Here is a 24,475-nt window from a genome sequence, read left to right on the forward strand (position 1 = left end):
CTCTACGACTCTTTTTTTCAGCTTACATATGAAAAAAGAAAAGGGTATTAACAAGAAAGAAAAAAAAAAAAAAAAAAAAAACGGGGTGGCCGAAAATTATTTCATTTGTCACCCCCTAAAATTATTACGAACCACCTATATTTTTATGACTATTGGAGTGGTTCGGTCACACCATTTTGACAAGTTTGGGGTGAAATTGTTGGTCCATAATATCTGAATTTTCTGACTTCTTCAATCCAATCTCACTCTATGCACAGCAAATTAATTATCTCAGGCCTAATACTTAAGAAAATGTCATGTTAGCTAAATTTAATACTTAGGACTAAATCCACCGTATATGAAAGATGTTGAAGAAAAAAAAAAAGGATGTTGAAGAAGCCCTGCCCATGTAAAATGTCCGATTGGTCAACCCCCCAACCTAAGCATCAAATGGGCCTGCTTGAAATTCAGGCCCAACCTATCTTCTCTTGGAAGAAAAATATGAACAAGGAAACACCAGAGATACAGAAATGCTTCAAGAAATGAAAACTGAAAATGTAAACTCTGCAGACCGACAGAAGTGAAATGGAAATGATATATTTCCTTCATCGTCTAAACTTTTCTTCTTTTCTTTACTTTTTTACCCAGAAACCTAGCTAGAGTTTACTTTCATCACACTTTACCCTAAATTACATTACAAACGGTAAAAAAACATTTGAAACCACACTTTTATCCTACCATTACTATTTTATGGAGTTGATATGATAGTGTTAACCAATTTTTATAAAAAAAAAAAATTAAAAAAAAAAAAATCAAATTCAATGGCTGATTGACATTAGGGCTAACAATTTTTTACATAATTTATAAACTCGACACTACTTCAACACAAAATTAGTGGGTTATGGTTGACCTATATAATCTTATACCCATGTCTCGATATGACTCGAACCTGACATGCGACATTTAGGGTTATCAATTTTTGACCCAACATGAACAAAACACGAAATTAATGAGTTATGGTTAAGGTTTCTGAACCGTTTGATTAAAATGTGTTAGGTTAGGGTTGACATAGTATAGTCTTATTCTCATTCCTTGACATAATCTTAACCTGATATGTGGACATGAATTCTTGTTGTTTTCTAACACTACACAAGGTGAAATTGAAGAAAAGTTAAAGAGAGAGACGTAGGTGTTGGGTCCCAAATGGTGGACACGATGGATTCCAAAAGACAGAAAGTTCTTGTGAATAAGAGAGAATAGGAACAAAGTTGGGTTTGGACATGTGAGAGGAGTAGTGGGCATCACATAGAGCAAGAACAAGAAGCAACCCATGTGCTTCCATGGCTTGATTCCCCCCAAACATGTGACTGTTATCCTCTGTATTTTTCAGGCCACATATCCCTTTCCCGGCCTATTCTCAGAGAACAGAAAGAAGAACCTTTCCTTACAACCCCACCTTGTCAACATAATTTTGCTGTACATTTACACCCCCCAAGCATGCACGCGAGCCCTTGCTGTAGCTTTCTTTGTCAGTCCAAGCTTCAACCCACCTTGCAGCCTCCATTATTTACCTATCTTCAATCTCCCACACACATCAATATTATGGGAAATTATCACAAAACAAGAACCGGATATTCTCCGATTCATTTGAACGAGAGATAATCCAAATACCCTTTTTCAAAACATTTACATCTCAATCTTTATTTTAGCTATCCACTTTCACGTATCTGATTAAGTTTTTTTTTTAGTTTATTTATGCATTGCTGAGCTAAGCAAATTGACTGAGTACGGTAACAGCTAGCCATCTTCTCAGTTAAAATGGGTAGCTAGATGGGCTTACTTTTTTGTCCGTTTTTGCTTTGAGATTAGCCAAAATAACTTTTGACTAGTCCGATCAGAGTGCTCTTAGATACTTTCAAGACTAGTTTGTACAAATTCCGAAAGACCTTTCTATCAAAGTGGATTGAAGATTTCTGGTAAATCCTATTCCAAGTTGAATTGGGGTAGTAGTCTTAATCCGGGTCCAATAAAGACTCTTTGAAGAATTTGGTCAATAGTTCAACTGTCAATTGAATGAGGATAAGACTCTCAGACCAAATCAAACTCCAGGCACTCCTAGTTAGTTTAAATGGGAGTAGTAATTCAGGTTAATTTATTACACATCTTTGTCTATAAATAGGTTTATATTTACCCTATATATAAATAACAGACTGATTATGTTATGCATTGAGCATACTTTTGTCTCATATACCGACTTAGACATTTATCAGTTTTCTAGGCTGTATTGAAAGAAACATGATAAAAAAAAAAAAAAAAAAAAACAGAAGCAAAGCCAACATATATGGTCAAATAGAACCCCACACGCAGAGCATGAAAGAGCCCAGTCAAACAATCCAACGTTCAAATCTGATTTGGAGGGACACCTTATCAAACGTGTGTAACCTAAGAAATCAGATACTTAGGTTGCTCTTTTTTAGCTCAATCGATCGATCACACTACTAAAAACACTTCCCTATCTCCCATCAACATCACGTGTGTAGTGCACACATGCTTTCTCCAATTTTTCTTCAATTCCACCCAATAAGCAATCAATAAAGATTCCACAAAATCAAATCAAAAGGACCAGCCATACACTAATCACCGTTGCTCAATCAGCATGCATCAAACAAAACAATTGGCCCCCACCCATAAAAGAAAGGACAAGCTTTTTTATAAATTAATTCGATTTTTTATTTATTTATTAATATATACAATGATACAATCTATTAAACTCACATCAACATTGATACTTAAAACATTTTTTTTTATATCTATATAAATAAGAAAGGTTAGAACTACAATTTTTTTTTTCTTTTATCGATGTGACACTACTAATTAGTTATTGAATTAATATAAAAATTAATTATTAATTGACGGTGTGCATTAACAAAGTGGAATAAACAACATAAGAATATAGCGTATAACATTATTCATTTTTAATAAAGCATATAATTCTCACGTGCATTTAAAAAAATGTGCATATATAAGAGCATATGTTGGATTGAAGAAATTTTCATTTAAGAGAAATGATATATATCACATTTTTATTCTACTTTTATCTTATTTTTTTTGATATAGCAAAGTCATTCAACCATTTTTAGGTAATAATGTTAAATATTATGTACTTTCATTCCACCCTTATCTCATTAAACTGACGTGTCAATACTCATTAATTCTTAAATTTTTTTAATATTAAAAAAAAAAAGAGTTAATTGACCGTGACATACCAGCAAATGGGATATAAGTTGAACAAAAAATATGGTTATAGCATTACTAGTTCACTAATATAATTAGAAAGAAAATTTTGTAAGCAAAAAACAAAATTCAAAATTCAAAAGAAGAAATGAAGAAAACAAAGAACAGATCTATCTTTTTCATTTGCATTTCAATAAGTTTTTCCACAAAAATTCTTACATACACAGAATTACATACAATTCTCTATACACCAATCTAGAACCTCAATTTTCATTTGTTTTTTTTTTTTTTTCCAAATTTTTATACCAAAAATCAAAAATTGAGATTGGATTTACGAATCACGAACATCATCAGCACCATCACCATGTCATCAATAAGAAGGAATCACAACCTCACTGCAAGCAAAATCGTCAGAGTTTCCGAAGGAATATTCGGGCCACGAATCCCGAAGAAGCTTCAGCAAAAGCTGGGCCTTCCTCTTGGCCCGGTCCGTACAATCGCTCTGAACCAGCAAGAGCAGCTGAGTCAGCACGCCGGCGGCAACGGCGTCCGTCTTGCTCTGCTCCGACGCCGAGCAGAGAGAGACGAGGGCGCCGGCGGCGTACTCCGTCGCGCGGTCCGAGATCTTGAGAATTATCTTCACGAGCAGAGGAACGGTGAGCGCGTGCGAAGCGAACGCCGAGCACCCCGCCGGAATCCGGCAGAGGAGCTCGACTGTGGCGAGGGCTCGCTCCGCGTCGCACTTCTCGAAATCAGCCAACCGGTCGATGAGCGTCTCGGGCGCTCCGGCCTGGACCGCCTTGTGCCTGGTTTGCTTCACCAGACACAAAGCGAACAAGGCCTTCACGCCGACCTTTAGCGCTCGCGGATACGAAGCAATCGGATTCTTCATGATCTCGATAACGCCTTCGAAGATTTCTTCCACATTGCTCACCTGAGCTCGGAGCTCAGGCGACCGAGTTCCGGCCACGACGATTTCGATGAGCGCGGCCGAGTTGACTCTGACCTCAATCGAGGAATGGAAGAGGAGGCGAGTTAAGTACGCGACCCGATCCGGGTCTGACGCCACCGACGCGCACTCCGGCTCGGCGAGCGGGAACATTACCAAAAGCGCGAGCGACTCGTGGTTCAACTCGGAACCGGACGACTCTGAGCAGTTGCCAGCACTGGTACCGGAAAAGAAGATGTCGGTAAGGATTTGGCGCGCGTTGTGCGAGGCAATGACGGACCGGTTTTTGTCGGAGTCGCGTGCGAGTCCTCTGAGTCGCCGCAGCGCGGAGAGGCGGGAATGAACCAGGCTGGTCTCGGCGGAGGCTTGGCTGAGCAGCGAGCGGACTAGGCCCGGGTCGGCGGGTTGTTTCGGAGTCGGGATTCGCTCGATGCCGAAAGAGCGGTTGGCGACGCACCAGTCCTGGATGAGGCGGCGGAGGGTGTGGTTCGGGATGAGCGTGAAGTCGGTGAGTGGGGCCCTGGTGACCGGGCACGTGGTGTTGCCGGTGGCGACCCAGGACTCGATGCTTGGTCGGTCGTAGGTCTGACCGGTGCTGACGGTCACCGGGTCTCGCATCAGCTCGAGGGAGATCGGACACCTGAAATGATATGGTATCTGAACCCCCAAATCCAACGGCTCTAAACTCCCGGGCATTCTCTCACACTCACTCGGTCTTTGTTTTACGTTTGATTTCTCTCTTTGGAGTTGCTTCTGTGGGTACTCTAAAACAAGTAAGGCTAAATCTGAGCGCTCTGCAAATTCTCTTTTCAACTTTGATACGCTCTGCTTTCTCTTATACGAAATGGAACAGATAGAGGGACATACCCAACAGCTGGAGGGACTGACCCCTGCCCCTTATCTGACTCTCTGCCCACACGTGTGGTTGTGGTTCCTCTTAACCCTGGTTGGGTTGGTCAAACCAAATGAGCGACTGCCCCCTGGGTCCTACGTGGTTCACCTCTACAATCTGACTCCTGTTTACATCACGGTATTTATGTGAGTCTTTAGTCTTTGTTTTCTTACTGTTTTGGACTTTGATTGCCCATCATTTATTGTGTGTGTCTCGATATAGATTATCGTTAATGGCTAGCGATTTAGATAATAAATTATCATACAGACATAAAAATAAAAAAAAATGATATGGGAAGCAACAGTATTTCTTTATATTTAGGTTAGTACGTTTGATTTCTTTGGTGCAGAAACATTAAGGGTGTCCGTTGTATGGCTGTTTATTTTTTCTTCCTACATTTAGGGTTTAAAATAAAATTTAAAGAAACTGTTGTTAATAATCTTATATTTATTGCTTGAATTGCTAACCATTCGAACCGTAAATGAGTGGATCCAGATGGGAGTGTTATTTCTCTCTTTCTCTGTTACTTTTTTTTTTTGTTTTCTACGTGTAGGGTTTAAAATAAAATTTAGAGAAACGGTTTTTAATGATCTTATATTTATTGTTTGAATTACTAACTATCCGAACAATAAATGAGTGGATTCGAGTGGGGGTGTTATTTCTCTCTTTCTCTTTTACTTTTTTTTTTTTTTTTTCTACATTTAGGATTTAAAATAAAATTTAGAGAAACTGTTATTAATAATCTTATATTTATTGCTTGAATTGCTAACCATCCAAACTGTAAATGAGTGGATCCGGGTGGGGGTGTTATTTCTCACTTTCTCTTTTACTTTTTTTTTTTTTTTTTTTCTACATTTAGGGTTTAAAATAAGAGTAATGTTTCTTACACAATTTTTGTACAACTTTTACACAACTCTAACAACTTTCTTTTAAAATCAGCCATTGAATATTTAGGACCCACATGTTGGAAAACAAATCCAATGGTTGATCATAACAAAAAGTAGTTAGAGTTGTGCAAAAGTTGTGTGAGAGTTGTGTAAGAAACATTACTCTTAAAATAAAATTTAGAGAAACTGTTGCTAATATTCTTATATTTATTGCTTGAATAACTAACCATCGAACCGTAAATGAGTGGATCCAGGTGGAGGTGTTATTTCTCTCTTTCTCTTTTACTTTTTTTTTCTACGTTTAGGGTTTAAAATAAAATTTAAAGAAACTGATGCTAATAATCTTATATTTATTGCTTGAATTGCTAACCATCTGAACCGTAAATGAGTAGATTCGGTCGGGGGTGTTATTTCTCTCTCTCTCTCTCTCTTTCTACATTTAGGGTTTAAAATAAAATTTAGAGAAACTATTGCTAATAATCTTATATTTATTGCTTGAATTCTAACCATCCAAACCGTAAATGAGTGGATCCGGGTGTGGGTGTTATTTATCTCTTTCTCTTTTACTCTTTAGTTTTTTTTTTTTGTTTTTTTTTTTTGGGGGGGGGGTAATCTTTGTAATCAATGATTTTTCTTTTGACTGTGTTTCTGCCTCCCCCCCTCCTCCCCCCCTTTTTTTTGTCTATGTTTTTCCTTTGACTGTCTTTTTAATGAGTAGCTTAAACCAGGTTATCTTTACACTGTTGGCATCAAATCTGCCCCCGTGATTGAACAGGAAAAAAAGAAGAAAGATATATGTTGAGCTTAGGATGATTGTATGTATAAAAAAATTAACCTGTTTAAATTGATAGAGAAGTGAGTTTAAAATGGTTTGATCATTGATATACAAATAGGCCAGGGTTCAATAAATTTTAATTAAAATAAAAAATTCACATCAGTTATGTGATTTATTATGCAATCCAAAATTTCATTCTTTTATAAAATTTCAAACATGCATGAAAACTATAATTTTGGACATATTAAGATAAGATAGCTCTTAATCTTCGATTATCTTGATATTTTACAAATATGACCAATTATATATAAGATTCGACAAAAGTAATAACTTGTATTACTCAAACCTAACAGACATATACTGATGATTATCCTTAAAAGTGTCTTTTTGTATATTATAAATTTCTTTAAAGTATGGATACTTTAAGAGATATGCATAAAAGTAACTTTGTAAGTGTGTGAGTGATGAAAATTTTGTTATATTATTTCACAAAGCAAACCACATGCCACGTTGAAATTAGGATTATGCATAGGATGAGGGACAGAACTATATAGGTTAAAAATATTGATAATGTGTGTTAAATTGGGAGAGAAGGGCACAAGTGAAATAGAACTTCACACAATCCGGGAATGAAAAGGAAATGAAGGAAAACATGGGGTAGAATAGAGATATCATAAAATAAAAGGGACACCAAATGCAAAGCAGATAGTACGATATAATTAGGTTTCAATTGTCTGTTATTAGGTGGTGGGTGGTCAAAGGTCAAAGATGAACAGATTACAAAGGAATGTGCGGGGCCAGGTTGTCTCTCCACCTCTTTATTCGAGAAATGCTGCTTCTGTGGATAACACTCACAGAGTGGTGTCTTTGATCAAGTGTGACCCACCTCTCTACGTCAACATAATCTCCCCAAATAAATATCTAGGAGCAACATTTCATCAATTTTGCTTTTCCGCCACAATTTAGATAGTAAATATAAAATTTATCTGACGTTGCGACCCATTTGTTTGGATAACTCAGATTAATAAAACTCATTTTTATTTACTCTCTAATTTAGATAGTAAATATGAAAAAATTAATATAAAACTTATCCGACGTTGACCTATTTATTTGGATAAACAGATTAATAAAACTCATTTATATTCATTCATGTTTGAAGTTCTATTACTCACAATTAAAAATATAGTTAATGGGGTGGGTGAGACTAAGGAAGAGGGAAAAGTCATTGTCTATTGACTATTACCATAATATTGTAACAAGAAAATCCGCACATAATTATGTTTTCAGTTGTTACGTTATTGTCAATCAAGTTTATATGTTATTAATCATTATTTTATTTTAAAATACCTCAAAAAATATATATTTATTTGTTTTAAAAAAACTATTAGATATAATTTTACCCTTTGAATTGTTTGAAAATATCGATATCCTTTTTTCTTTTTTTTTGTGTGTGTGTTTAAATTAAGAAAACTAATTTTAAACATTCATAGAAGTTGGTCTTTAATCCTTTGGATAAGGTTAATTAGGTTTGTGAGCCGCATGGCACCTCTTGGCCCTGCTTACAAGAGAGGTCAAGGTTTGAGTCTCGAGAAGGATGTGAAGTACAGATTTAGAGAAGTTAACGTATGGATTGGATTAAACGAGTTAAAATAACCAAAAACAAAATTAAAAAAAAAAAAAATGTGAATCAGAAATTTGTTAGGTGAAATGGAACTCAAATATAAAATAGGTGATATCCTATCCCATTCAATTATCTTGGCTCTGGAATCTAGTCTAATCTCCAATCAAATTCAATAATTTGTCATGTAAATTGGAGCTCCTTATAGAATTCACAATTTATTTTCAACACCCATATAGTTTATGACGTTCCACATAATTCTCGAAACAACGCGATTTTATATAGTTTGTGACGTTCCACATAATTTTCGAAATAACGCGATTTAAAGTCGTGATGACCATGAACTTATCAAAATTTTGCAATTAAGCGTACTTCAACGTGAGTAATACCAGATACATGACATTTTAAAAAGCCTAATTCAAAAGAAGAAAAAAAAGAAACAATATTATATCTTCGTTACAAATATTTTATAGTATTTCTTAAAAGGACTCATCAGCGTGTTCTAATCAACTTTAGACTATTCATATTTTATTGTTTTTTTTTTTTTTTCCTTGAGCCATAAAAGAACCTTTTTTCATATGTCATGTCCCACGGTCGTACTAGAATTGCTGTAATAGGATTGTACTCGATTGGAAACCAAAGGGGGAAATCGGTGTGGGCAAACCTTTTACTTGCCAGATAAAAAAAGAGAAAGGGAGGGGGGGGAGGAGAGATTCAGGCGGCAGAGGCAGTCAGAGAGGAACAGGCACTGAGCGGGGGAGGCGGTGTCGTTTAGCGGCGCAAAACACACGCGTGGAGGGGACAGTGCGGCCCACGAGCCACGCCACAGTGCGACCCTCCTGTCCCTGGTCAACCGGGCAAGGTTTGCCGGTCCAGCGTACACTAGATTTTACTGCTTTCCCATTCCAACACACACCCTCTAATGCACGTGCTGCTTCTCCACCTCGCACGTGTTTCCAGCTCTATTGCCTATTTTTTATATATATTTTTGACCGCCTTGCTTTGACGCTAAACTGTGTCCGTGGTTGGTGCCCCAAGTACGGAATTCCAAGTTCCCCTCTGGTTATGACATTATCCAATGGGTTGAGACTCGAGAGAATATCATAGAAATGTGTGCTTTTTTTCTTTTTCTTTTTCTTTTTGTTTTAATTTCTCGAGCAAGTTGTTTATTTATTTATTTTATTTTATATATAAAAGCATAAAATCTATAAAATTAGATATTACTCAATCTAGGTATCGTGTATTATCTTAAACATTGATGGATAGAAATTTTATCATAAATTTTGTTATAGATTCCAGATTGTTTGGATGAATTTGGACGAATATTTAAATACCCTACATTTGTTAAAAAAAATAAAAAATTGTTTTGTTCTTTTTCCTATTTTCAAAATAAAAATATTAACAAACAACTCATAATATAAAATACTCTTCAAATTATAAAAACAGCTTTTACTACTATATCATGTCATAATACTATTTCAAACAAAAACATATTAACAAAAATAATCAAAACAATCTTATATATATATATATAATTTAATATTAAACATGAGTAAATGGATGACTAGTGTAAAAACAGAAAAGAAAAAGAAGCAAAGATATGGATATATGAAAAAAAATGACTGTTGTACAACCGTAGAGATAATTTTCGTTCAACTTTACTTTTGTGTCAATTTATTTTTTAATTTATTTTTCAAAAAACGATGAAATCATTATGGAGGTAAATGTTAGGTCATTTTCTTAAAAAATAAAAGTAAACTGTCACATAAGTAAAATTGAACAAAAATTATATGTACGATAGTACACCAATCATTTTTCTATATATATAAACTTATGTAGTCTTTGATGAGTAGGGTTTTATTTTGGCAAAGGGAATCTGTGGACAATTGGCATGTATTATCCAAGTTTGTCACTTTTTTTTTTTTTTTTTTTTTTTTAAGAAATGAGTAATATATTGGTTTATTTATGAGCAAAACTTTTGATTATATATATATATATATATATATATATATATATTTGTTTTTATTTTTTTTAAAAAAAAAAAAGAAAGAAAAAGCTGCAAAAAGATGCTTTTGAGGTAGAATGTGAGGAAGCTGTGCAGTCTAAGGATGGCTTGAATTGAGGAAGGTTCTGAGGTCTCTTCATGAAACTGACATTCGTATACAACCTTTTGCGTACCAAGTTCCCCAACTTTTACCCACCAAAACCCCTTTTTCTCCTTTCTGTAAGCTTCGCATCGATTCTCGAATTGTAAATTCCCCAACCCACTTGTCTATTTTAAAGTTACAAAAAAAAAAAAAAAAAGGTATTGGATTAATTTTTTTAATCTGATTTTGTGGATAGTGATGGCAATAAACTATGAAAAGGGAGAGTTTCATTGATTTTCAATTAACACCTTTGAGAAAAAGATAAATGATTTTCCTTCACAAAAGAACTTTTAACACATAGTCAACCGATTCTATACTCCGAAGTAATTTAGGATTAAGATGAGTGCAGTATTCCTTCTCTATTGCATTGTAATACGACACGTGTACGGGAGTGTAAGAGAGAGTCTCATCTGATTAGATAGGTGTTTAGAAAATTCGGATTATATCTGATCGGATTGTTTAGGCACACGTCCAATCAGGTGGAATCCTCCATTGCACTCGCATACCGTGCTCTACAATAGGACAAGAGTATTGCAAAGTAATATATACATTTTTTTGTTTTTAAATATATGTTTGATTCTAAATGGTACAATTATTGAAAAGTATTTTGTTTTTTCTTTTCAATTTTTTTTTATAGGATATAAAGTTGAGGAGTGTTTTTATTGAGGTTCACAATTAATTTTTTTTTTTTTCGTATGAAATCCATTTACTTTTTGGAACTCGTTTTTTTTTGTCTTAAAAGAAACGAACACTAAACATGCAACACTACTTTACTTTTTAGGTGTGGAGACCGACTTTCTCTGTGATAAAAGAAAATTAAAAAAAAAAAAAGTGGCCGCGTACCCACTCTCAGCAGAGGAGATGGGTGGCCAAACATGTTAGAGGTGGCAGCCACCCCTGTCCTATGTTGGAGGTGGTTGTGCAGCTATCTACGGTCTCTCGTAATCACATCAATGCCTATATTCCACCTGTCTTTATCTACAACTGCATTTCAATTGACCTTCACAAATTCCGTGTTAGGCACTGATCATTGTTGATTTAAAGAATTATCACTTTCTCTTATTTCATGCTTCCTTACGTTAGCATTTTTAATGGCGTTAAGGGATTCTGGTGCGTTCCTCGCATGTTGAGTAAGATGGCTAAAACAACTCCCATAGATCACAAAATTCCTCCTAAAAACCACAACTTTCTAGCCACCACCACGGCCATGAGTTCAACATCCTCTTCCTCTAATTTATTTTGCATAACTAATAAGTGTTTTTTTTTTTTTTTTAGATTTGAGTAGATGAAACTTTTGAGCTTATTGTTAGGTCATTACGGTCAATAAATAATCGATTTATTTGTGACTTAGAATCTCTTCCAAAAAGGCATGTTAATGACATGGACATCATATATTCCATTTTCATTTGTCTGCAAATTGACAATCAAGAGGGAAAAATAATTCTATAATCTAAGGAGTCCTTGTCACGTTTATTGGTTTTAAACTTTTAGTATAAGATTTTTATTAAAAAAATAAAAAAGCAATAGCCGATATCCTTTACATAGATTCGAGCAATCCATGATTTTATAGTGATAGATTGGACTAAAGCAATGAAACTTGCATTTGATTCGTTATAAATTCATGGAAAAGTAAAGAAATACAAAAAAGACTAGTTGGATTAATTCAATTCATACTTTATTAACATGATATTAAGAGCAATTCGACAAATAACTTCATAATTTACTCTTAATTTTAGTTAAATACTTCACATATTAAGTCTCAATTGTTGATGAAAAGTTTAAGCTTACACGTTCAAAAACATCTAACGAGAATCCAACGATGCTTTAAAAAAATTAAAAAAAACTCTCGGGCGACGAACGTCAAACTCAAAACTTGTTAACACCAAATCCTATGAAACTAATTTATAATTAAAAGCATTAGAGTAGCAATGTAGATGATAAGTGGATGAATTGTTGACTTGTTTAGTGGCTAAGTTGCGTTCTCAAGCTCTAAAATCCACTTTTAGGGGAAAGTAAAATAATTATATTCTTTTACTTAATTTAAATAATATTTTGCAAGGCACCCATTAGAGTGTAAAGGGACAAAACATAGTTGGCCTTGTGATTTGGCCTAAGATTTGTATCTATGTGGTCCTATTAGTCAAATAATTGCATCCACTTTTCCACGTGAGTGGTCCAAATGTCCGGCACGTGTCCATTCTTATTGTAATGCTGACGTGGTCCAAAACCAACGTCCATTTCGTCGACCACCTTTTTTTATTGTATTGTGCCTCTCCACGTGGCCCTTTTCTTCCCTCTCAAAGGCCAAGGCTAAAAATAAAAATACATGGAAAAAGTATAGATGATGATTGATATTGGTTCAAATTTCAACCAAATATAAGGTCATTTTATATTGAGTAATGTCATATCAATATCTTTATTCTATTATTATTTTATATTGTTGACTTGACAATCTCGACCAAATCTTTAAATCAATATATATAAAATGATTAGTAGAGAGTGTCACGTCAACATTATTATATAGTTAATAGATAAAAATATAATTTTTAGTATTATTACTATTTGATATTTGATCATTCTCAAGTCTCTCTTATCCTTAATCAAATGAAATATAAACTTATACATTCATCTACGGCGCATTTGGGTAAGCACAGTAGGTTTTTTTTTTTTTTAGTTTGCCTGTCCCCCATACCTAGAAGTCTAGTTTAGCCATCGGAGATGTAAATGTTTTTTAAGGGTTTGTGCAACCATTTTATATAGAAATTCAAAATACATAAATCATTGTAGGTGCTCTATTTTCTATCTTATGGATAAGCCAAATATTATGGTTAGCATGTATGAAAGAGATAAGAACAAAATCAATCATAATAATCTGAGTAGGGATAGAACTAAGATTTCATATTCGAGGAGGGGGCAAAGTATGACAGAGTGGGTGGGGATCAAACCTAATTTTTAGGTCCATATATATTAAGAGGGAATTTTAAAATGAGGAGCTCCCTAATTCAGTCTCTAAATATGAGTCTTCATAACTTCACAGAAGAAAATATAAAGTTGTTAGGATTATATTTCATGAAAGAAAAATGCTAGAGACCATACTTCTATCCCACATCTATCTCATTTTACTGTCAATGATTAGTACTGTCACATGAATAAAATAGGATAAAAGTGTGATTTCTAGCATTTCTCTTCACGAAATTAAGATTATTAATTCAAATTTGTATATATCTCTATTTTTTAGATCAAACTCATAAAAGAAAGAAAAGAAAAATATATCTTCATAAGATCATAGTAAATAATATTCCAAATTTGTGTTAAATTATGTGGGCAAATGGGGTGTGTATGCATAGTCTTGGGCATTTGATTGGATGTTCCCCAAGGGTGAGGCGAGTGGGTGATGCCAATTGTCCAATGTGGGTTGCTTTCAAACTCTTGGTGAGTGTTGCCCAAAATCTCACATCTTACAATGATGTGCATTCAAAGTGAGTGGGGAAATGTATGCACCAATCACGGACGAAATTGGTGCCCTTCGTGTGATCATCTCTTTATCCAACTTACTCTAAATTAGTACTTTTAGAATACTTGAATGCACTAATGATGGTAGACATGTATGCAATATTCCAAACCCACCCAAAAAATAGAATATTTGCATAAGGTCCCCGGATCTATGAGTTTTTTTTTTTTTTTTTTTTTAATCATTGATTGACAAAGTATTCTTTTGATTCAATCTATTAAACAACGTCAGTTCAAAATACATGTGATTCTTACATGCATACATCATACATGCAATTTTAGGCCGATTCCTCTAACCCAGTTTAGAGAAAAACTTTTTCAATTATCTAGATTACTTTTTTTTGAGTTTTTTCTTCTTCTTTCTTTGTTTAAATCTTGGGTTCCCAAGTTACTTATTGCATCGTAAATTACTTGTTATGCTCTTTAAGAGTGTCTTTAGAGGTATTACAGGGACAAACTAACAAAGCAATTTACGTGACATTTACTACATCAATCACTAAATAATTAAATTTACTTGTCAAATTTTGTTGCTTAATTTTATTTTTTTTTCATCTATGTTGTGCCATGTGACACTCAAATGAATTGCCACATGAATTTGTAAAGGAGTTGTAGTAAAAGCCATAATACCCTCAAACATTTTCCTACTTTTAATATAAAGTCTTTTATCACTTTAGTATTCTCTTTACAATTTTGAGTTTATGGCTTGCTCATAAAACCCATGTATCTCCTGTTAAAAAGAGGAATGCCCACAGTTTTATTGTGAAAACAAAAACTAATAAAGTGATATAAGCTTCGAGTAGAACTCACTATTGAAAATGAGTTTATAAGAGGAGAGAGCTCAAGAGCGTAGATATATATATGATAAAGATTGCACTTAAGTTATGTGAAACACTTAGGATCGTAACATATCACTACGCTTCTGAATTCGACATTTACGGTGACCCACTCTATCCCATAGGTAACCTCTTTTGTGATTTGAACCCGTAACGTAGTGTTTAGTTTTGATACCAAATAATATAAGTCTCATGTAGGATTCACCATTGAAAACCAGCTTCAAAAGAAATAGTTAAGATTGCAATTAAATTAGGGTGAGAATTTGTTTCCACCAAGTTCATTTCTTCACAATTCAATTATTAATGTACATAATAGTTCACAAAAAAAGAGGTATTCTTCTTTTGGCATAAATGTCACACATTGTATTGTTTATTACAAGTTCTAATACACTTTCTCTTGCAGGATTCCCCCTATAAACCTACAAATCATATATTCCATTTCTTTATGCATGAGTAAATTTAATAGTTTTTGATCAGAGTGCCTGATCAGTAGGTTTTAACCAAAACTTACTGCATGTTAATGTAAATTATCCTTGAACTGCTAAACATAAAGAAATTAACTTGCCTTGAGCCGTGCACACATATTCTTGTTTAAGCACAAGTGCCCTTGATTTACGCCCAAGTATCTCCAAGAGTGCACCACACTTGACCCCCAACACAAAGATTGAAGATTCTTAGAGCTGAGGAGTATTGGCTTTATGGGTTTGGGCCTAAATGCAAAGCTTCACAAGCAACATTTGGGCCATTGGTATTTTGGGCAACCTGAGGATTGAGCTTTATGCAAGGAGGCTAGGCTGTAAATGAACCAGTCCGTTCGCGAATCAGCTCGGACTCGGCTTGTATAAGCCGTTAAATCATTACTCATACAAAAAATTTAAACTAATAAGAAATTGTGAATTTAATTATTAAATTAATATTTTAATACTTTTAGTCACTTGTGGAGAGCATGTGGATTATTTTAATTGAAATAGGGAATAAACTTTCAAGGTTCTAACTCACTATCTCGGTTCTAATACCGTATTAAAATGGCTACTTATTTCAAAAGCTTAAAAGCTTATAGAAATAATAGTTTTTTTTTTTCTCATTTGGTGGCTCCACATCCCTATTAGTTTTTTTTTTGATAAGTTTTATGAGTTAATATCAAATTATACAAGCATTAGGTAAAACTCACTCTCGAAAATAAACTTGCAAGAAAGGGTGCCCAACTTAGGATTGTAACATACCACCATGTTCCACAGCCAGCATTCACACTAGCCCACTTTATCGACACTAACCCAATAGTAGCAATTTCTTTTTTGATAGTTTTGCTCATCTATCAGTATTCAATGACTTAACATTATGCCCATACATAATACTAAGACATTTTAATCCAGCCTATAGGTGGCCCCTTTTGAGACTCGACTACAAAGTTGCTGCATCCAATCCCATACTTGACGTGGTGGTGACTTTGATACCAAATGATACAAATCTTAAATAGAACCCACCCTTGAAAATCGGCTTACAAGGGAAGGATACCCAAAAAATTATATACACTTAATTAAAATTATATTTATGCCATGTGAAATACCCGGCATCGTTAAAGCTTCATAGCTAGCTTGAGACAAGCTCTTATAGATGAACAACCTATAGACATTAGGATGTCCTGCTTCCAGCCACCAACTTTAGATTGTTTGTCGAAGGGGGGAAAGTGAGGGATGGCAATATGCAATCATTGTACATTTCTTGAACTCAACCTTTGTAAATCAAGCTTAATTCCATCGCAAAGAACCGTTTAGAACTAACACAAAGAACAAGCTGCCCAGTGCCCATGATGATTCTTTAATCCCTTTTTAACAATCACATGCTTTCTAGAGGCCCTGGTTACCGACGGACGCTAAAGGCCCATCTGACAAAAAGCCCAACGGACTCTCAGGAGCATCGGCAATCACGAGTCAACTGGGGTCTGACAACCCACAACCCAACTAGCTGCAAAGTACCCATGATGATTCTTTAATTTCTTATTAACAATCACATGATACCCATCCTAAACACAAGTCATTTCCTAATTTGATTTTGAAGGACATTTCCCCCCACTTCAACGCAGAAAAGCAAACACAAAAGAAAACTTCAAAGTGCTATTCACATTTCGAAATGACAAGAGAAAAGGCCAAAGAAATCCTTGATTTACAACCACCACAGTTGAGGTGGTCTCCTTGACAGTGTCCAATCTGACAAAACTGTACCAACAAAAGTATGCTAAATCTTCTTTTTCTCAGTTATTGATCACATGAGTACCATTCAACGCTATTTCAAATGGGTTAACTTTTGGTTAGATTCCTTCTCTTTTCCATGTCATTAACTCAGAAAAAGAGCACAGGTAGCAAATCTATGATATTCACAATGACAAGAGAAGGGTTACAAAAGCTGTTCCCAACAGCCACTGCAATTCAGCTGGTTTGCTATTTAAATAACCAAAGCCAATGTCATTTGACACTGCTCCTGGTGCAGGGGCAACACCACCAGCCTGAGGGAGGTCACATACTCCAAAACTCACATTTGCCTGCATGCAATAATGAGATCACAATAAATTAATTTTGAAACATGTGGGGGCCTCCTTTTTGAGCAATGTCCTCTTATGAGATTCCAATTGGCTGCAAAAGCTTGACCGAATTGCAGCCAATATGCAGATAACGAGAGCAGGCTCGATGGGGTCTATCTTTCCTCATACATAGGCTTCGCACCTTGGATTGTTCAGACACCTGGTCGAATTGGTAGACCACATCAAGACCACTGCTCATTTACTGCCCGGAGTGGCTGCAATTCAGTAAGCCAAATTGCAGCCAATCCCATACCCTCTTATGTGTGACATTTACCTTTATTACTTTTCTTTTCCTAATCAACCATTGTCTCCAAGTATGTTAATGATCCCTACACTAGAAAATTCTGAGAATAAAGGAGAATTGAGACGAAAGTGGCAAACCTTGCAATTGGCTATATTTCCACATCCACAAACTAAATGACCATTTGCCACATCTACAGCCTCTGGGGCGCCCCCAGCATCACTCCTCTGAAATGTTCATATACAAATGAATTACAGTTCATTTATCTATTTGCCTTAACTATTAGATTTTGAACACATATAATAATACCTTGTAAAAATCAACAGCAATGAAGTTAGGCCATCGTTTTCCCGCTGCTTCATAGCAGGTGTTCACCATGCTGAGTAATGGAGCTGAATTATCCTTGCAAGCTTGAGTTATATCCGGCACATCTCGAAAATAGTTCACTAAGACAAGCGACCTTGAAGTTGTGTTCATGGAAGACGATTCTGCTCGGTTCGGACATGAACCGTCTTTCATCCCGCCATTCCCATCTGTAAGTTCAAACCGCATCAGAATTAGCTCTGGTATAATGGAAAATTTTTGTGTCCTCAGTCCACGAAAATCAGAGTGGAGGAGAGAACATGTAATAGGACTTACATTGGTTTTCTACCACATATCTCCACTCATAGGCAATCCCTTCAGATGCCTCCTTTGATGCTTTTGAAGTGAAAACCACCAAACGCTGATTTTTCTGGACCATAGCATCTACTGTTGGCCAATTTCCACCATTTTTTGGCATTCCAGAAACAGGAAACCAGTACTTCCTCAGGCCAGCAGAGTCAAACACTTTGGTCAGGCCCTTTGGGGATGTAACATAGTCTTCAATGAAAATGGTGATGATCTCTGATGGGTTTGCCTCAAGAAAATTTTGGATCTCTTTGAGAACATTAACAGCAGGTTGCTGGTGAATCAGATGTCAGATAACTACGTGTTTAAGAAGATTATAAGCAACATTAAAGGAAATTGCCTGATCATGTGCTTCCCTTATCACCAATTCATGCATACTTACAAAAGCTGTATAGTTGTAGCACTGGCCACGGAAGGAGTGACATAACCAAATGTCATTGTTGAAGTCATACATATCAAGCATTAACCCTCTAATACCATTCTGCAGGAGAAAACAACTTTTGAATGTTAAAGTATTGATTAAGTGATTAAATTTACTTCTTCCTATTAGCTTAAGCTTCTAGGACAAGTGGTGATTTAACATGATATCAGAATTAAAGGTCTCGAGTTCGAACCTTGACTCTATCGTTTACCTCTTATTTCAATTAAATATTCAACGTGCTAGGCTTCACCTATTAAAAAAGAAGTCTAAACCCACACGTGAGGGGGAGAGTTAAAGTATTGATTAAGTGATTAAGGCCCCGTTTGAAAACCACTTTCCCCTCCCCTCCCTTCCCCTTAGGGTTTTTTTTTGAATGATTGAAAAATAAAATTGATGTGATATAAAGTTGAAATAATTTATATGGAAAATTGAAAAAAAAAAAAAAAATTGTATTGTAGTGAATTTTTTTTTAAAAAAAGTAATAAAAAAGTGTTGATGTGATATAAAAAAGTGAAAAAGTTAAGAATGTTTTAAAGTTGATGTTTTTTTGGGAGAAGTGAAAGTAAGGGAAGGGGAGGGAAAAGTGGTTTTCAAACGGGGCCAAAATTTACTTTTTCTTATCAATCTAAACTTTTGGGACAAGTGGTGATTTAACACTGAACACAGGCTTATCACACTAAATTTACATAAAACAATATATGCATGAGACCAAAGAAACAACTTCTTTTGTATTTGAAGAGGAACAGGTCAACTTTACAATCCCTGAAGACACCAATTCTGAAAAAGGAAAAAAAGAAGAAGAGAATAGCATAACTTTGTAAATGACTTCACATATTATATATAGCAAAACTATACTAAATTACCTCTAAAATGGAACTGAAACATAGAAAATCAACGGGCTGCCCGAACACAGTCCTACAAAGGCTCTCATAATTGCCTGTCCAAATTACAAGTAATATGGGCACTGGATCTCAATCTCACCTCCTGAGGTCTTTTATTCTTACATACTCTTTTCCCTCAAATTCTATGAAAATATAAAAAATACTTTGCCATTTTCCATATGAATCAAACGCCGAAAAATATTTTTCAAACCATTTTCAGCGATGCAAACAAATAAAGAAAAATAGCCACATTTTTTGGAGCTGAAACATTTTTCGACAAAATATTTCCCGTCAAAACAAACCGGCCTAAAAAATAATGGAAATCTCTATGCATGTCTAATCTTTAACCCCTTGGCTCAAAATAATTCACCAAAAATCCTTTATACTCTGAAACATCAATTTAAGATCATTTGATCCAGTGTAATTGCGTAGAAAGTAATCAATGGCGGGGAGCAAAATGATTGCCTCACTTTGAGTTCAATAATAGATTATTATGCAGTACTTGTGCGTTGGCTGTAGAACACAACCTCAATTTTCCTTTCTCATCAACTAGGTTTGATTTTTGTTTATTTTTTTCCCTAGTAGACGTGGTCTATCATTGTTTTTTTTGTTGAAGTGATGCTTTTATTTGTAAACTACGCATATTAGGTGTACTTTGGAAACTAAAAGTAATCATTTCACCTAACCAACTCTTATTATTAACGACATGGAAAAGGACAAAAACTAATTAGGTAACAAAGACCAAATTTAAACATTTTGTGTGGCAGCAGAATACCAACATTTAATATTTTTGACAGGCTGACTATTCACGGATAGAGATCCCAACAATTTTACTGCCCGGACAACAAATGTGAAAAAGCCTTTATGCATGAGCAGACCTACCTAATAAGTTGGGGGCTCTTTGGCAACCCCCAAAAAAATTCAAAATCCTTATAAAACTATTATTTTTTATACCATCGTCCCGTCAATGTTGACATTTTAACTCCTAAATGGCTAGTCAATTTAGCTTTTTACTTTACCACTATATATACTCTACTACTATTTGTATATATGCATTTATTTATTTCCGTAGGTTTCGAACCCTTCACGCAAAAAATCCTAGTTTTGCCCAAATTTTAAGGGGCTACATGTCCTAACAAGTAGGCTCAATAAAGACTCTCACATTTTTTGTCTAACAAATTACTAAGAATTTGAATCCACTATTCACACCTCAAAAAAGTCTTGGATACTTCTTTCAACATTCCACCACCATATTAGAGCACTAGTAGCGAATTCCCAACCATTTTCCCTATATTTAGATAACAAAACTACTTTTTGCTTCCCTATAAAAAAAATACCTCACAATAGATTCCCTTACATTTTCCTATACCAATTAAATATTATTTTTTTACTGTTACTTTATTCTTTTTCTCTCTTCCCTATATCAATTAAATATACATTTTTTATATTAAAATAATATATAGGAAATGAATAGTAGACATGTATACATAGAGAATTACTATTCTTTCTCAACCCCCTCATCTAAATATAGGATATCTGCTGTGGGAGGTTTTTTTATGTTTTTCATGAAATGTTCCTTAAATATAGGGAAGGGAACCAATATAGGATAACTGCTGCTAGTGTTCTTATAATGGATCGAGATTCCCTATAATTGAAATCCATGTTATTATATACGTCTCCTTTTTTTAGGGCAAGAGTTTATAAGAAAGACTTTCCTGCCTGAGCAGAGAACCCACCTGAATAGATGATCCACTCGAACAGGAGTGCCCTGTTCTAACGGAATAAGATCCTCTCCATTTCATATAAAATGAATATTATCAATTTTATGATCAGGATTTAAAGTTGATGAATTTAATGGTCTACATGATTTCATGCTATTTAAATTTTTAAAAGACGTGCTAACATTGACTTTATATACACCTCTTTATATACACCGTTAGATACATTGACCTTTCATTTGAAATAAATAGTATCTTAATGAAATAAAAAGTGTCCTATTCCTGTTCGTACAGGCCCTATAATTTTTTCCGCCCCTTTTCTTTGAGCAGGAGATTGTAAGGTCAATTGTAGAGCTTTTTGTTTTTCCTTTTTTTTTTTTAAAAAAAAAAAAAAAAAAAAAAAAAAAAAAAAAAAATTATTATTGATGGAAGCTCTATGTTACCCTTTCAGGCCATCTCCAGCAGTTAGAGTTAAAGTAGCTACTCAAAAATTACAAATATTTACTTTAACTACTCCAACAGTTAAAAACACTCCAACAATACTCTTTATTCTACTCTTTATTTCATTAAAATATTGTTTTTTAATCATTTTCTTTTATTAAATGATAGAGAGGGAGAGGGAGAGGGAGAGAGAGAGAGAAAATATTAATAAAAAATTCATAAACAGGTGAATAGTGAATAGCCAGTGTTGGCTATTCACTGTTCAATGTTGAAGAGAAAAAGTTATAGTGGCTAATCTGTTGGAGGAGAAAAAATGTTCAAAATAGTCAAATTTGATTCTTTTGGTTAAAATAACTAGTCTGCTGGAGATAGCCTCACATGGTTCCAACTGGAAAAGGAATCAGAGGAGATTATCAAGGTCACATCACACACCTAATGCATGCCAAATCTTTCAACAGAGAAGGTCGCTCACCATTTGCCAGGCCTTTTCACACCGTCATAGCTGTAAGGTGGTTAAAAAGTGCTTGTGGGTTCTTCGTAATAACTCAAAAGTGGTTATTTTAATGATTCTTCCATTAAAGCTAATAATTTAAAAAAAGTACACCAAAACATAACAAATTAAACCATTTGAGATTCCTTAGTCCTTACGTTAAACAAATCATGTAGTGCTAACTGAGTAGCTAAATTCCCACATGCAACACATTGTCCACAACCCACTAGCCACATTCAAACTCAAATAACACCTAGTTTATCCCTTTTAAGGTGGACTTAGATTAATTACAAAACAGGCACAAAACCCTGCTTTATGGTCGTTAGGAAGACTGATAAGTTTTCACACGATCTGTAAACTCGATAAAATTAGTAGATTAGAGTTTGGAAATCTAACCCGTTTAATTGAATTAATTGAGTTAGAATTAACTAATACAACTTTATCGACGCAATTCAAACCCGTCACGGAAATAGAAATTGTCATCCGTGCATACCTCAAAAAGTTTTCTCTTTTCACACCGGGGACCTTTTGATCTATCAACCATACCTAAAGCTTTGCTTTTCAGGCAAGCAAATTGATCCAACACAATGACGGAAAACAACCACCCACCGCCCAACCGCTTAAAATTCAATTTCTTTGTTAAATTAATTTCTCAGCTTGTCTATCTTTTTTTCTTTTTCCTCCAAAATTTTCCCGAGAATGTAAAAGAGAAAGAGAAAGAACATACGTTGAGCTGACTGGTAATGGTGTCCTGCTGGTTCGTCGGAGAAAGAATCACAGCGCCTGTAGCCGACTTCTCTCCCAGTCTCGCGAACGCGTTGTGCGTCGTCAGCCACGAGTACCGATTGAACGGCAGCCCCTTCACCTATTCAAAACGTTCACATTTCACCACAATATCGCCCAAACAAAACTCCAAAAACAGAGCAAAATAAGAAATGGGGTGTAAGGATCACCTTTGAAGAGGGACTAACAGGTTGGATTCGAGTACATCTCGGCCGTACGTTTCTGTTTGCTACACACGTCTCGCAGTGTAAGCCTGAATCACAGTTACTGTCTGCTACGCATGTTTGTCCCTCCTGTTAAAAAAAAAAAAACGGAGAAAAATGATAAGAAATAATCAGAAACAAAGATTCCGAGCAGTTTCTTCATCTCCCATGAATATATATACCTTCAGAGCAGTCGAGCAGCTTAAGAGACCAAGAGCAATTAAAGAGAAGAGCGTCGAAGAGAAAATCATAAAGTTCTGCCGGAGAAAACAGAGTCAGACTAGACATGTTCTGATGTTCTAATTATATATACATAAATATATTAAAAAGAAAAAAGAAAAAAGAAGAAGAAGCAATAAACAGAGCAGGGAGAAGAAGAAGAAGAAGAAAATGTGCCTTCATTGCTTTGGGTTTGAGCTTGGTGAGAGGGAGAAATGGCGAACGTCGATCTCTCTATTTATGAGGGTGAGAACTGAGAAGGGAAAGAAGAAAGACGTATCTGCTATGGAGAAATTGAAGGGATATATGAAAAGATTGCGCGCAGTTATTTTGAATTTTTCTCATATTTAGCCTTAATATTATAAATTAATTATATATTTACATCACTTAATTTTAATCTAAAATCAACCAAATGGATAGAAGTGTCAAGTGTGCACCGAAGATTTACCAAAGAATTTAAATTAGTCTTTTTGTTATAATTATAATTATCTTCTTCTCTCTTTTATTTTCTGTTCTTAAAACAAAAATATTAATAAATAACTCAAAACATAAAATACTTACGCAAACAAAAAATATCTTTCAAAATATATTAACAATTCATTTTATTCTTAGGGTCCGTTTGAGTTTGCGATTTAAAAAAGTAAGATTTAAATATAGTGATTTAAAAAAAATGATTTTTAAAAACGCAGTTAAGCGTTTGGCAAAATCACAGTTTGGCCTTTAAAATCGCAGGTTAGCCTCAAAAAAGCATCTCATTGCCTGCGATTTGAATAAGCATTTTTCTATGTTTTGAAATCACAAATTTTTTTTAAAAAAAGTTTCCAAACGGTTCATTTTCTGCGATTTGGTTTAAAATCACATTTTTTCTCTACGAAATCGCAAACTCAAACGCACCCTTATTATTGTTTATTTTTACTCCAAAAAGAGAAAATATTAGATAGGGGAAAGCTGGGTTGACACCATCTTAAAATATAGATTACAATGATTAAATATATCTATTTTTACCA

At 34.8% G+C, this 24,475-nt stretch overlaps 2 protein-coding genes across 3 annotated transcripts; both read right to left on the reverse strand.

Annotated features, from left to right (window-relative positions):
- Positions 1 to 3,362: 3,362 nt before the first annotated feature.
- LOC133881609 (U-box domain-containing protein 26-like) lies at positions 3,363 to 5,039 on the reverse strand. The gene has a single exon (XM_062320568.1). It carries the CDS (start codon positions 4,856 to 4,858, stop codon positions 3,584 to 3,586), a length of 1,275 nt encoding a protein of 424 aa, XP_062176552.1. The 5' UTR covers positions 4,859 to 5,039; the 3' UTR covers positions 3,363 to 3,583.
- An 11,460-nt stretch (positions 5,040 to 16,499) lies between these two features.
- LOC133881604 (PI-PLC X domain-containing protein At5g67130-like) lies at positions 16,500 to 23,795 on the reverse strand. 2 transcript variants are annotated; one of them, XM_062320560.1, is made up of 9 exons: positions 23,646 to 23,795; positions 23,432 to 23,506; positions 23,217 to 23,339; positions 22,991 to 23,128; positions 18,695 to 18,793; positions 18,283 to 18,586; positions 17,953 to 18,176; positions 17,784 to 17,870; positions 16,500 to 16,789 (listed from the first exon to the last, which is right to left on the reverse strand). In XM_062320560.1, the coding sequence occupies exons 1-9, from the start codon at positions 23,649 to 23,651 to the stop codon at positions 16,733 to 16,735; spliced, it is 1,113 nt and encodes a 370-aa protein (XP_062176544.1). In that variant the 5' UTR covers positions 23,652 to 23,795; the 3' UTR covers positions 16,500 to 16,732. The 2 variants fall into 2 exon arrangements, with proteins under 2 accessions (XP_062176544.1, XP_062176542.1); XM_062320558.1 differs by lacking the exon at positions 16,500 to 16,789 and adding an exon at positions 16,924 to 17,363.
- Positions 23,796 to 24,475: the final 680 nt, after the last annotated feature.

This window comes from Alnus glutinosa, chromosome 11 (genome assembly GCF_958979055.1).
Source record: "Alnus glutinosa chromosome 11, dhAlnGlut1.1, whole genome shotgun sequence".
Lineage (NCBI taxonomy): Eukaryota > Viridiplantae > Streptophyta > Magnoliopsida > Fagales > Betulaceae > Alnus > Alnus glutinosa.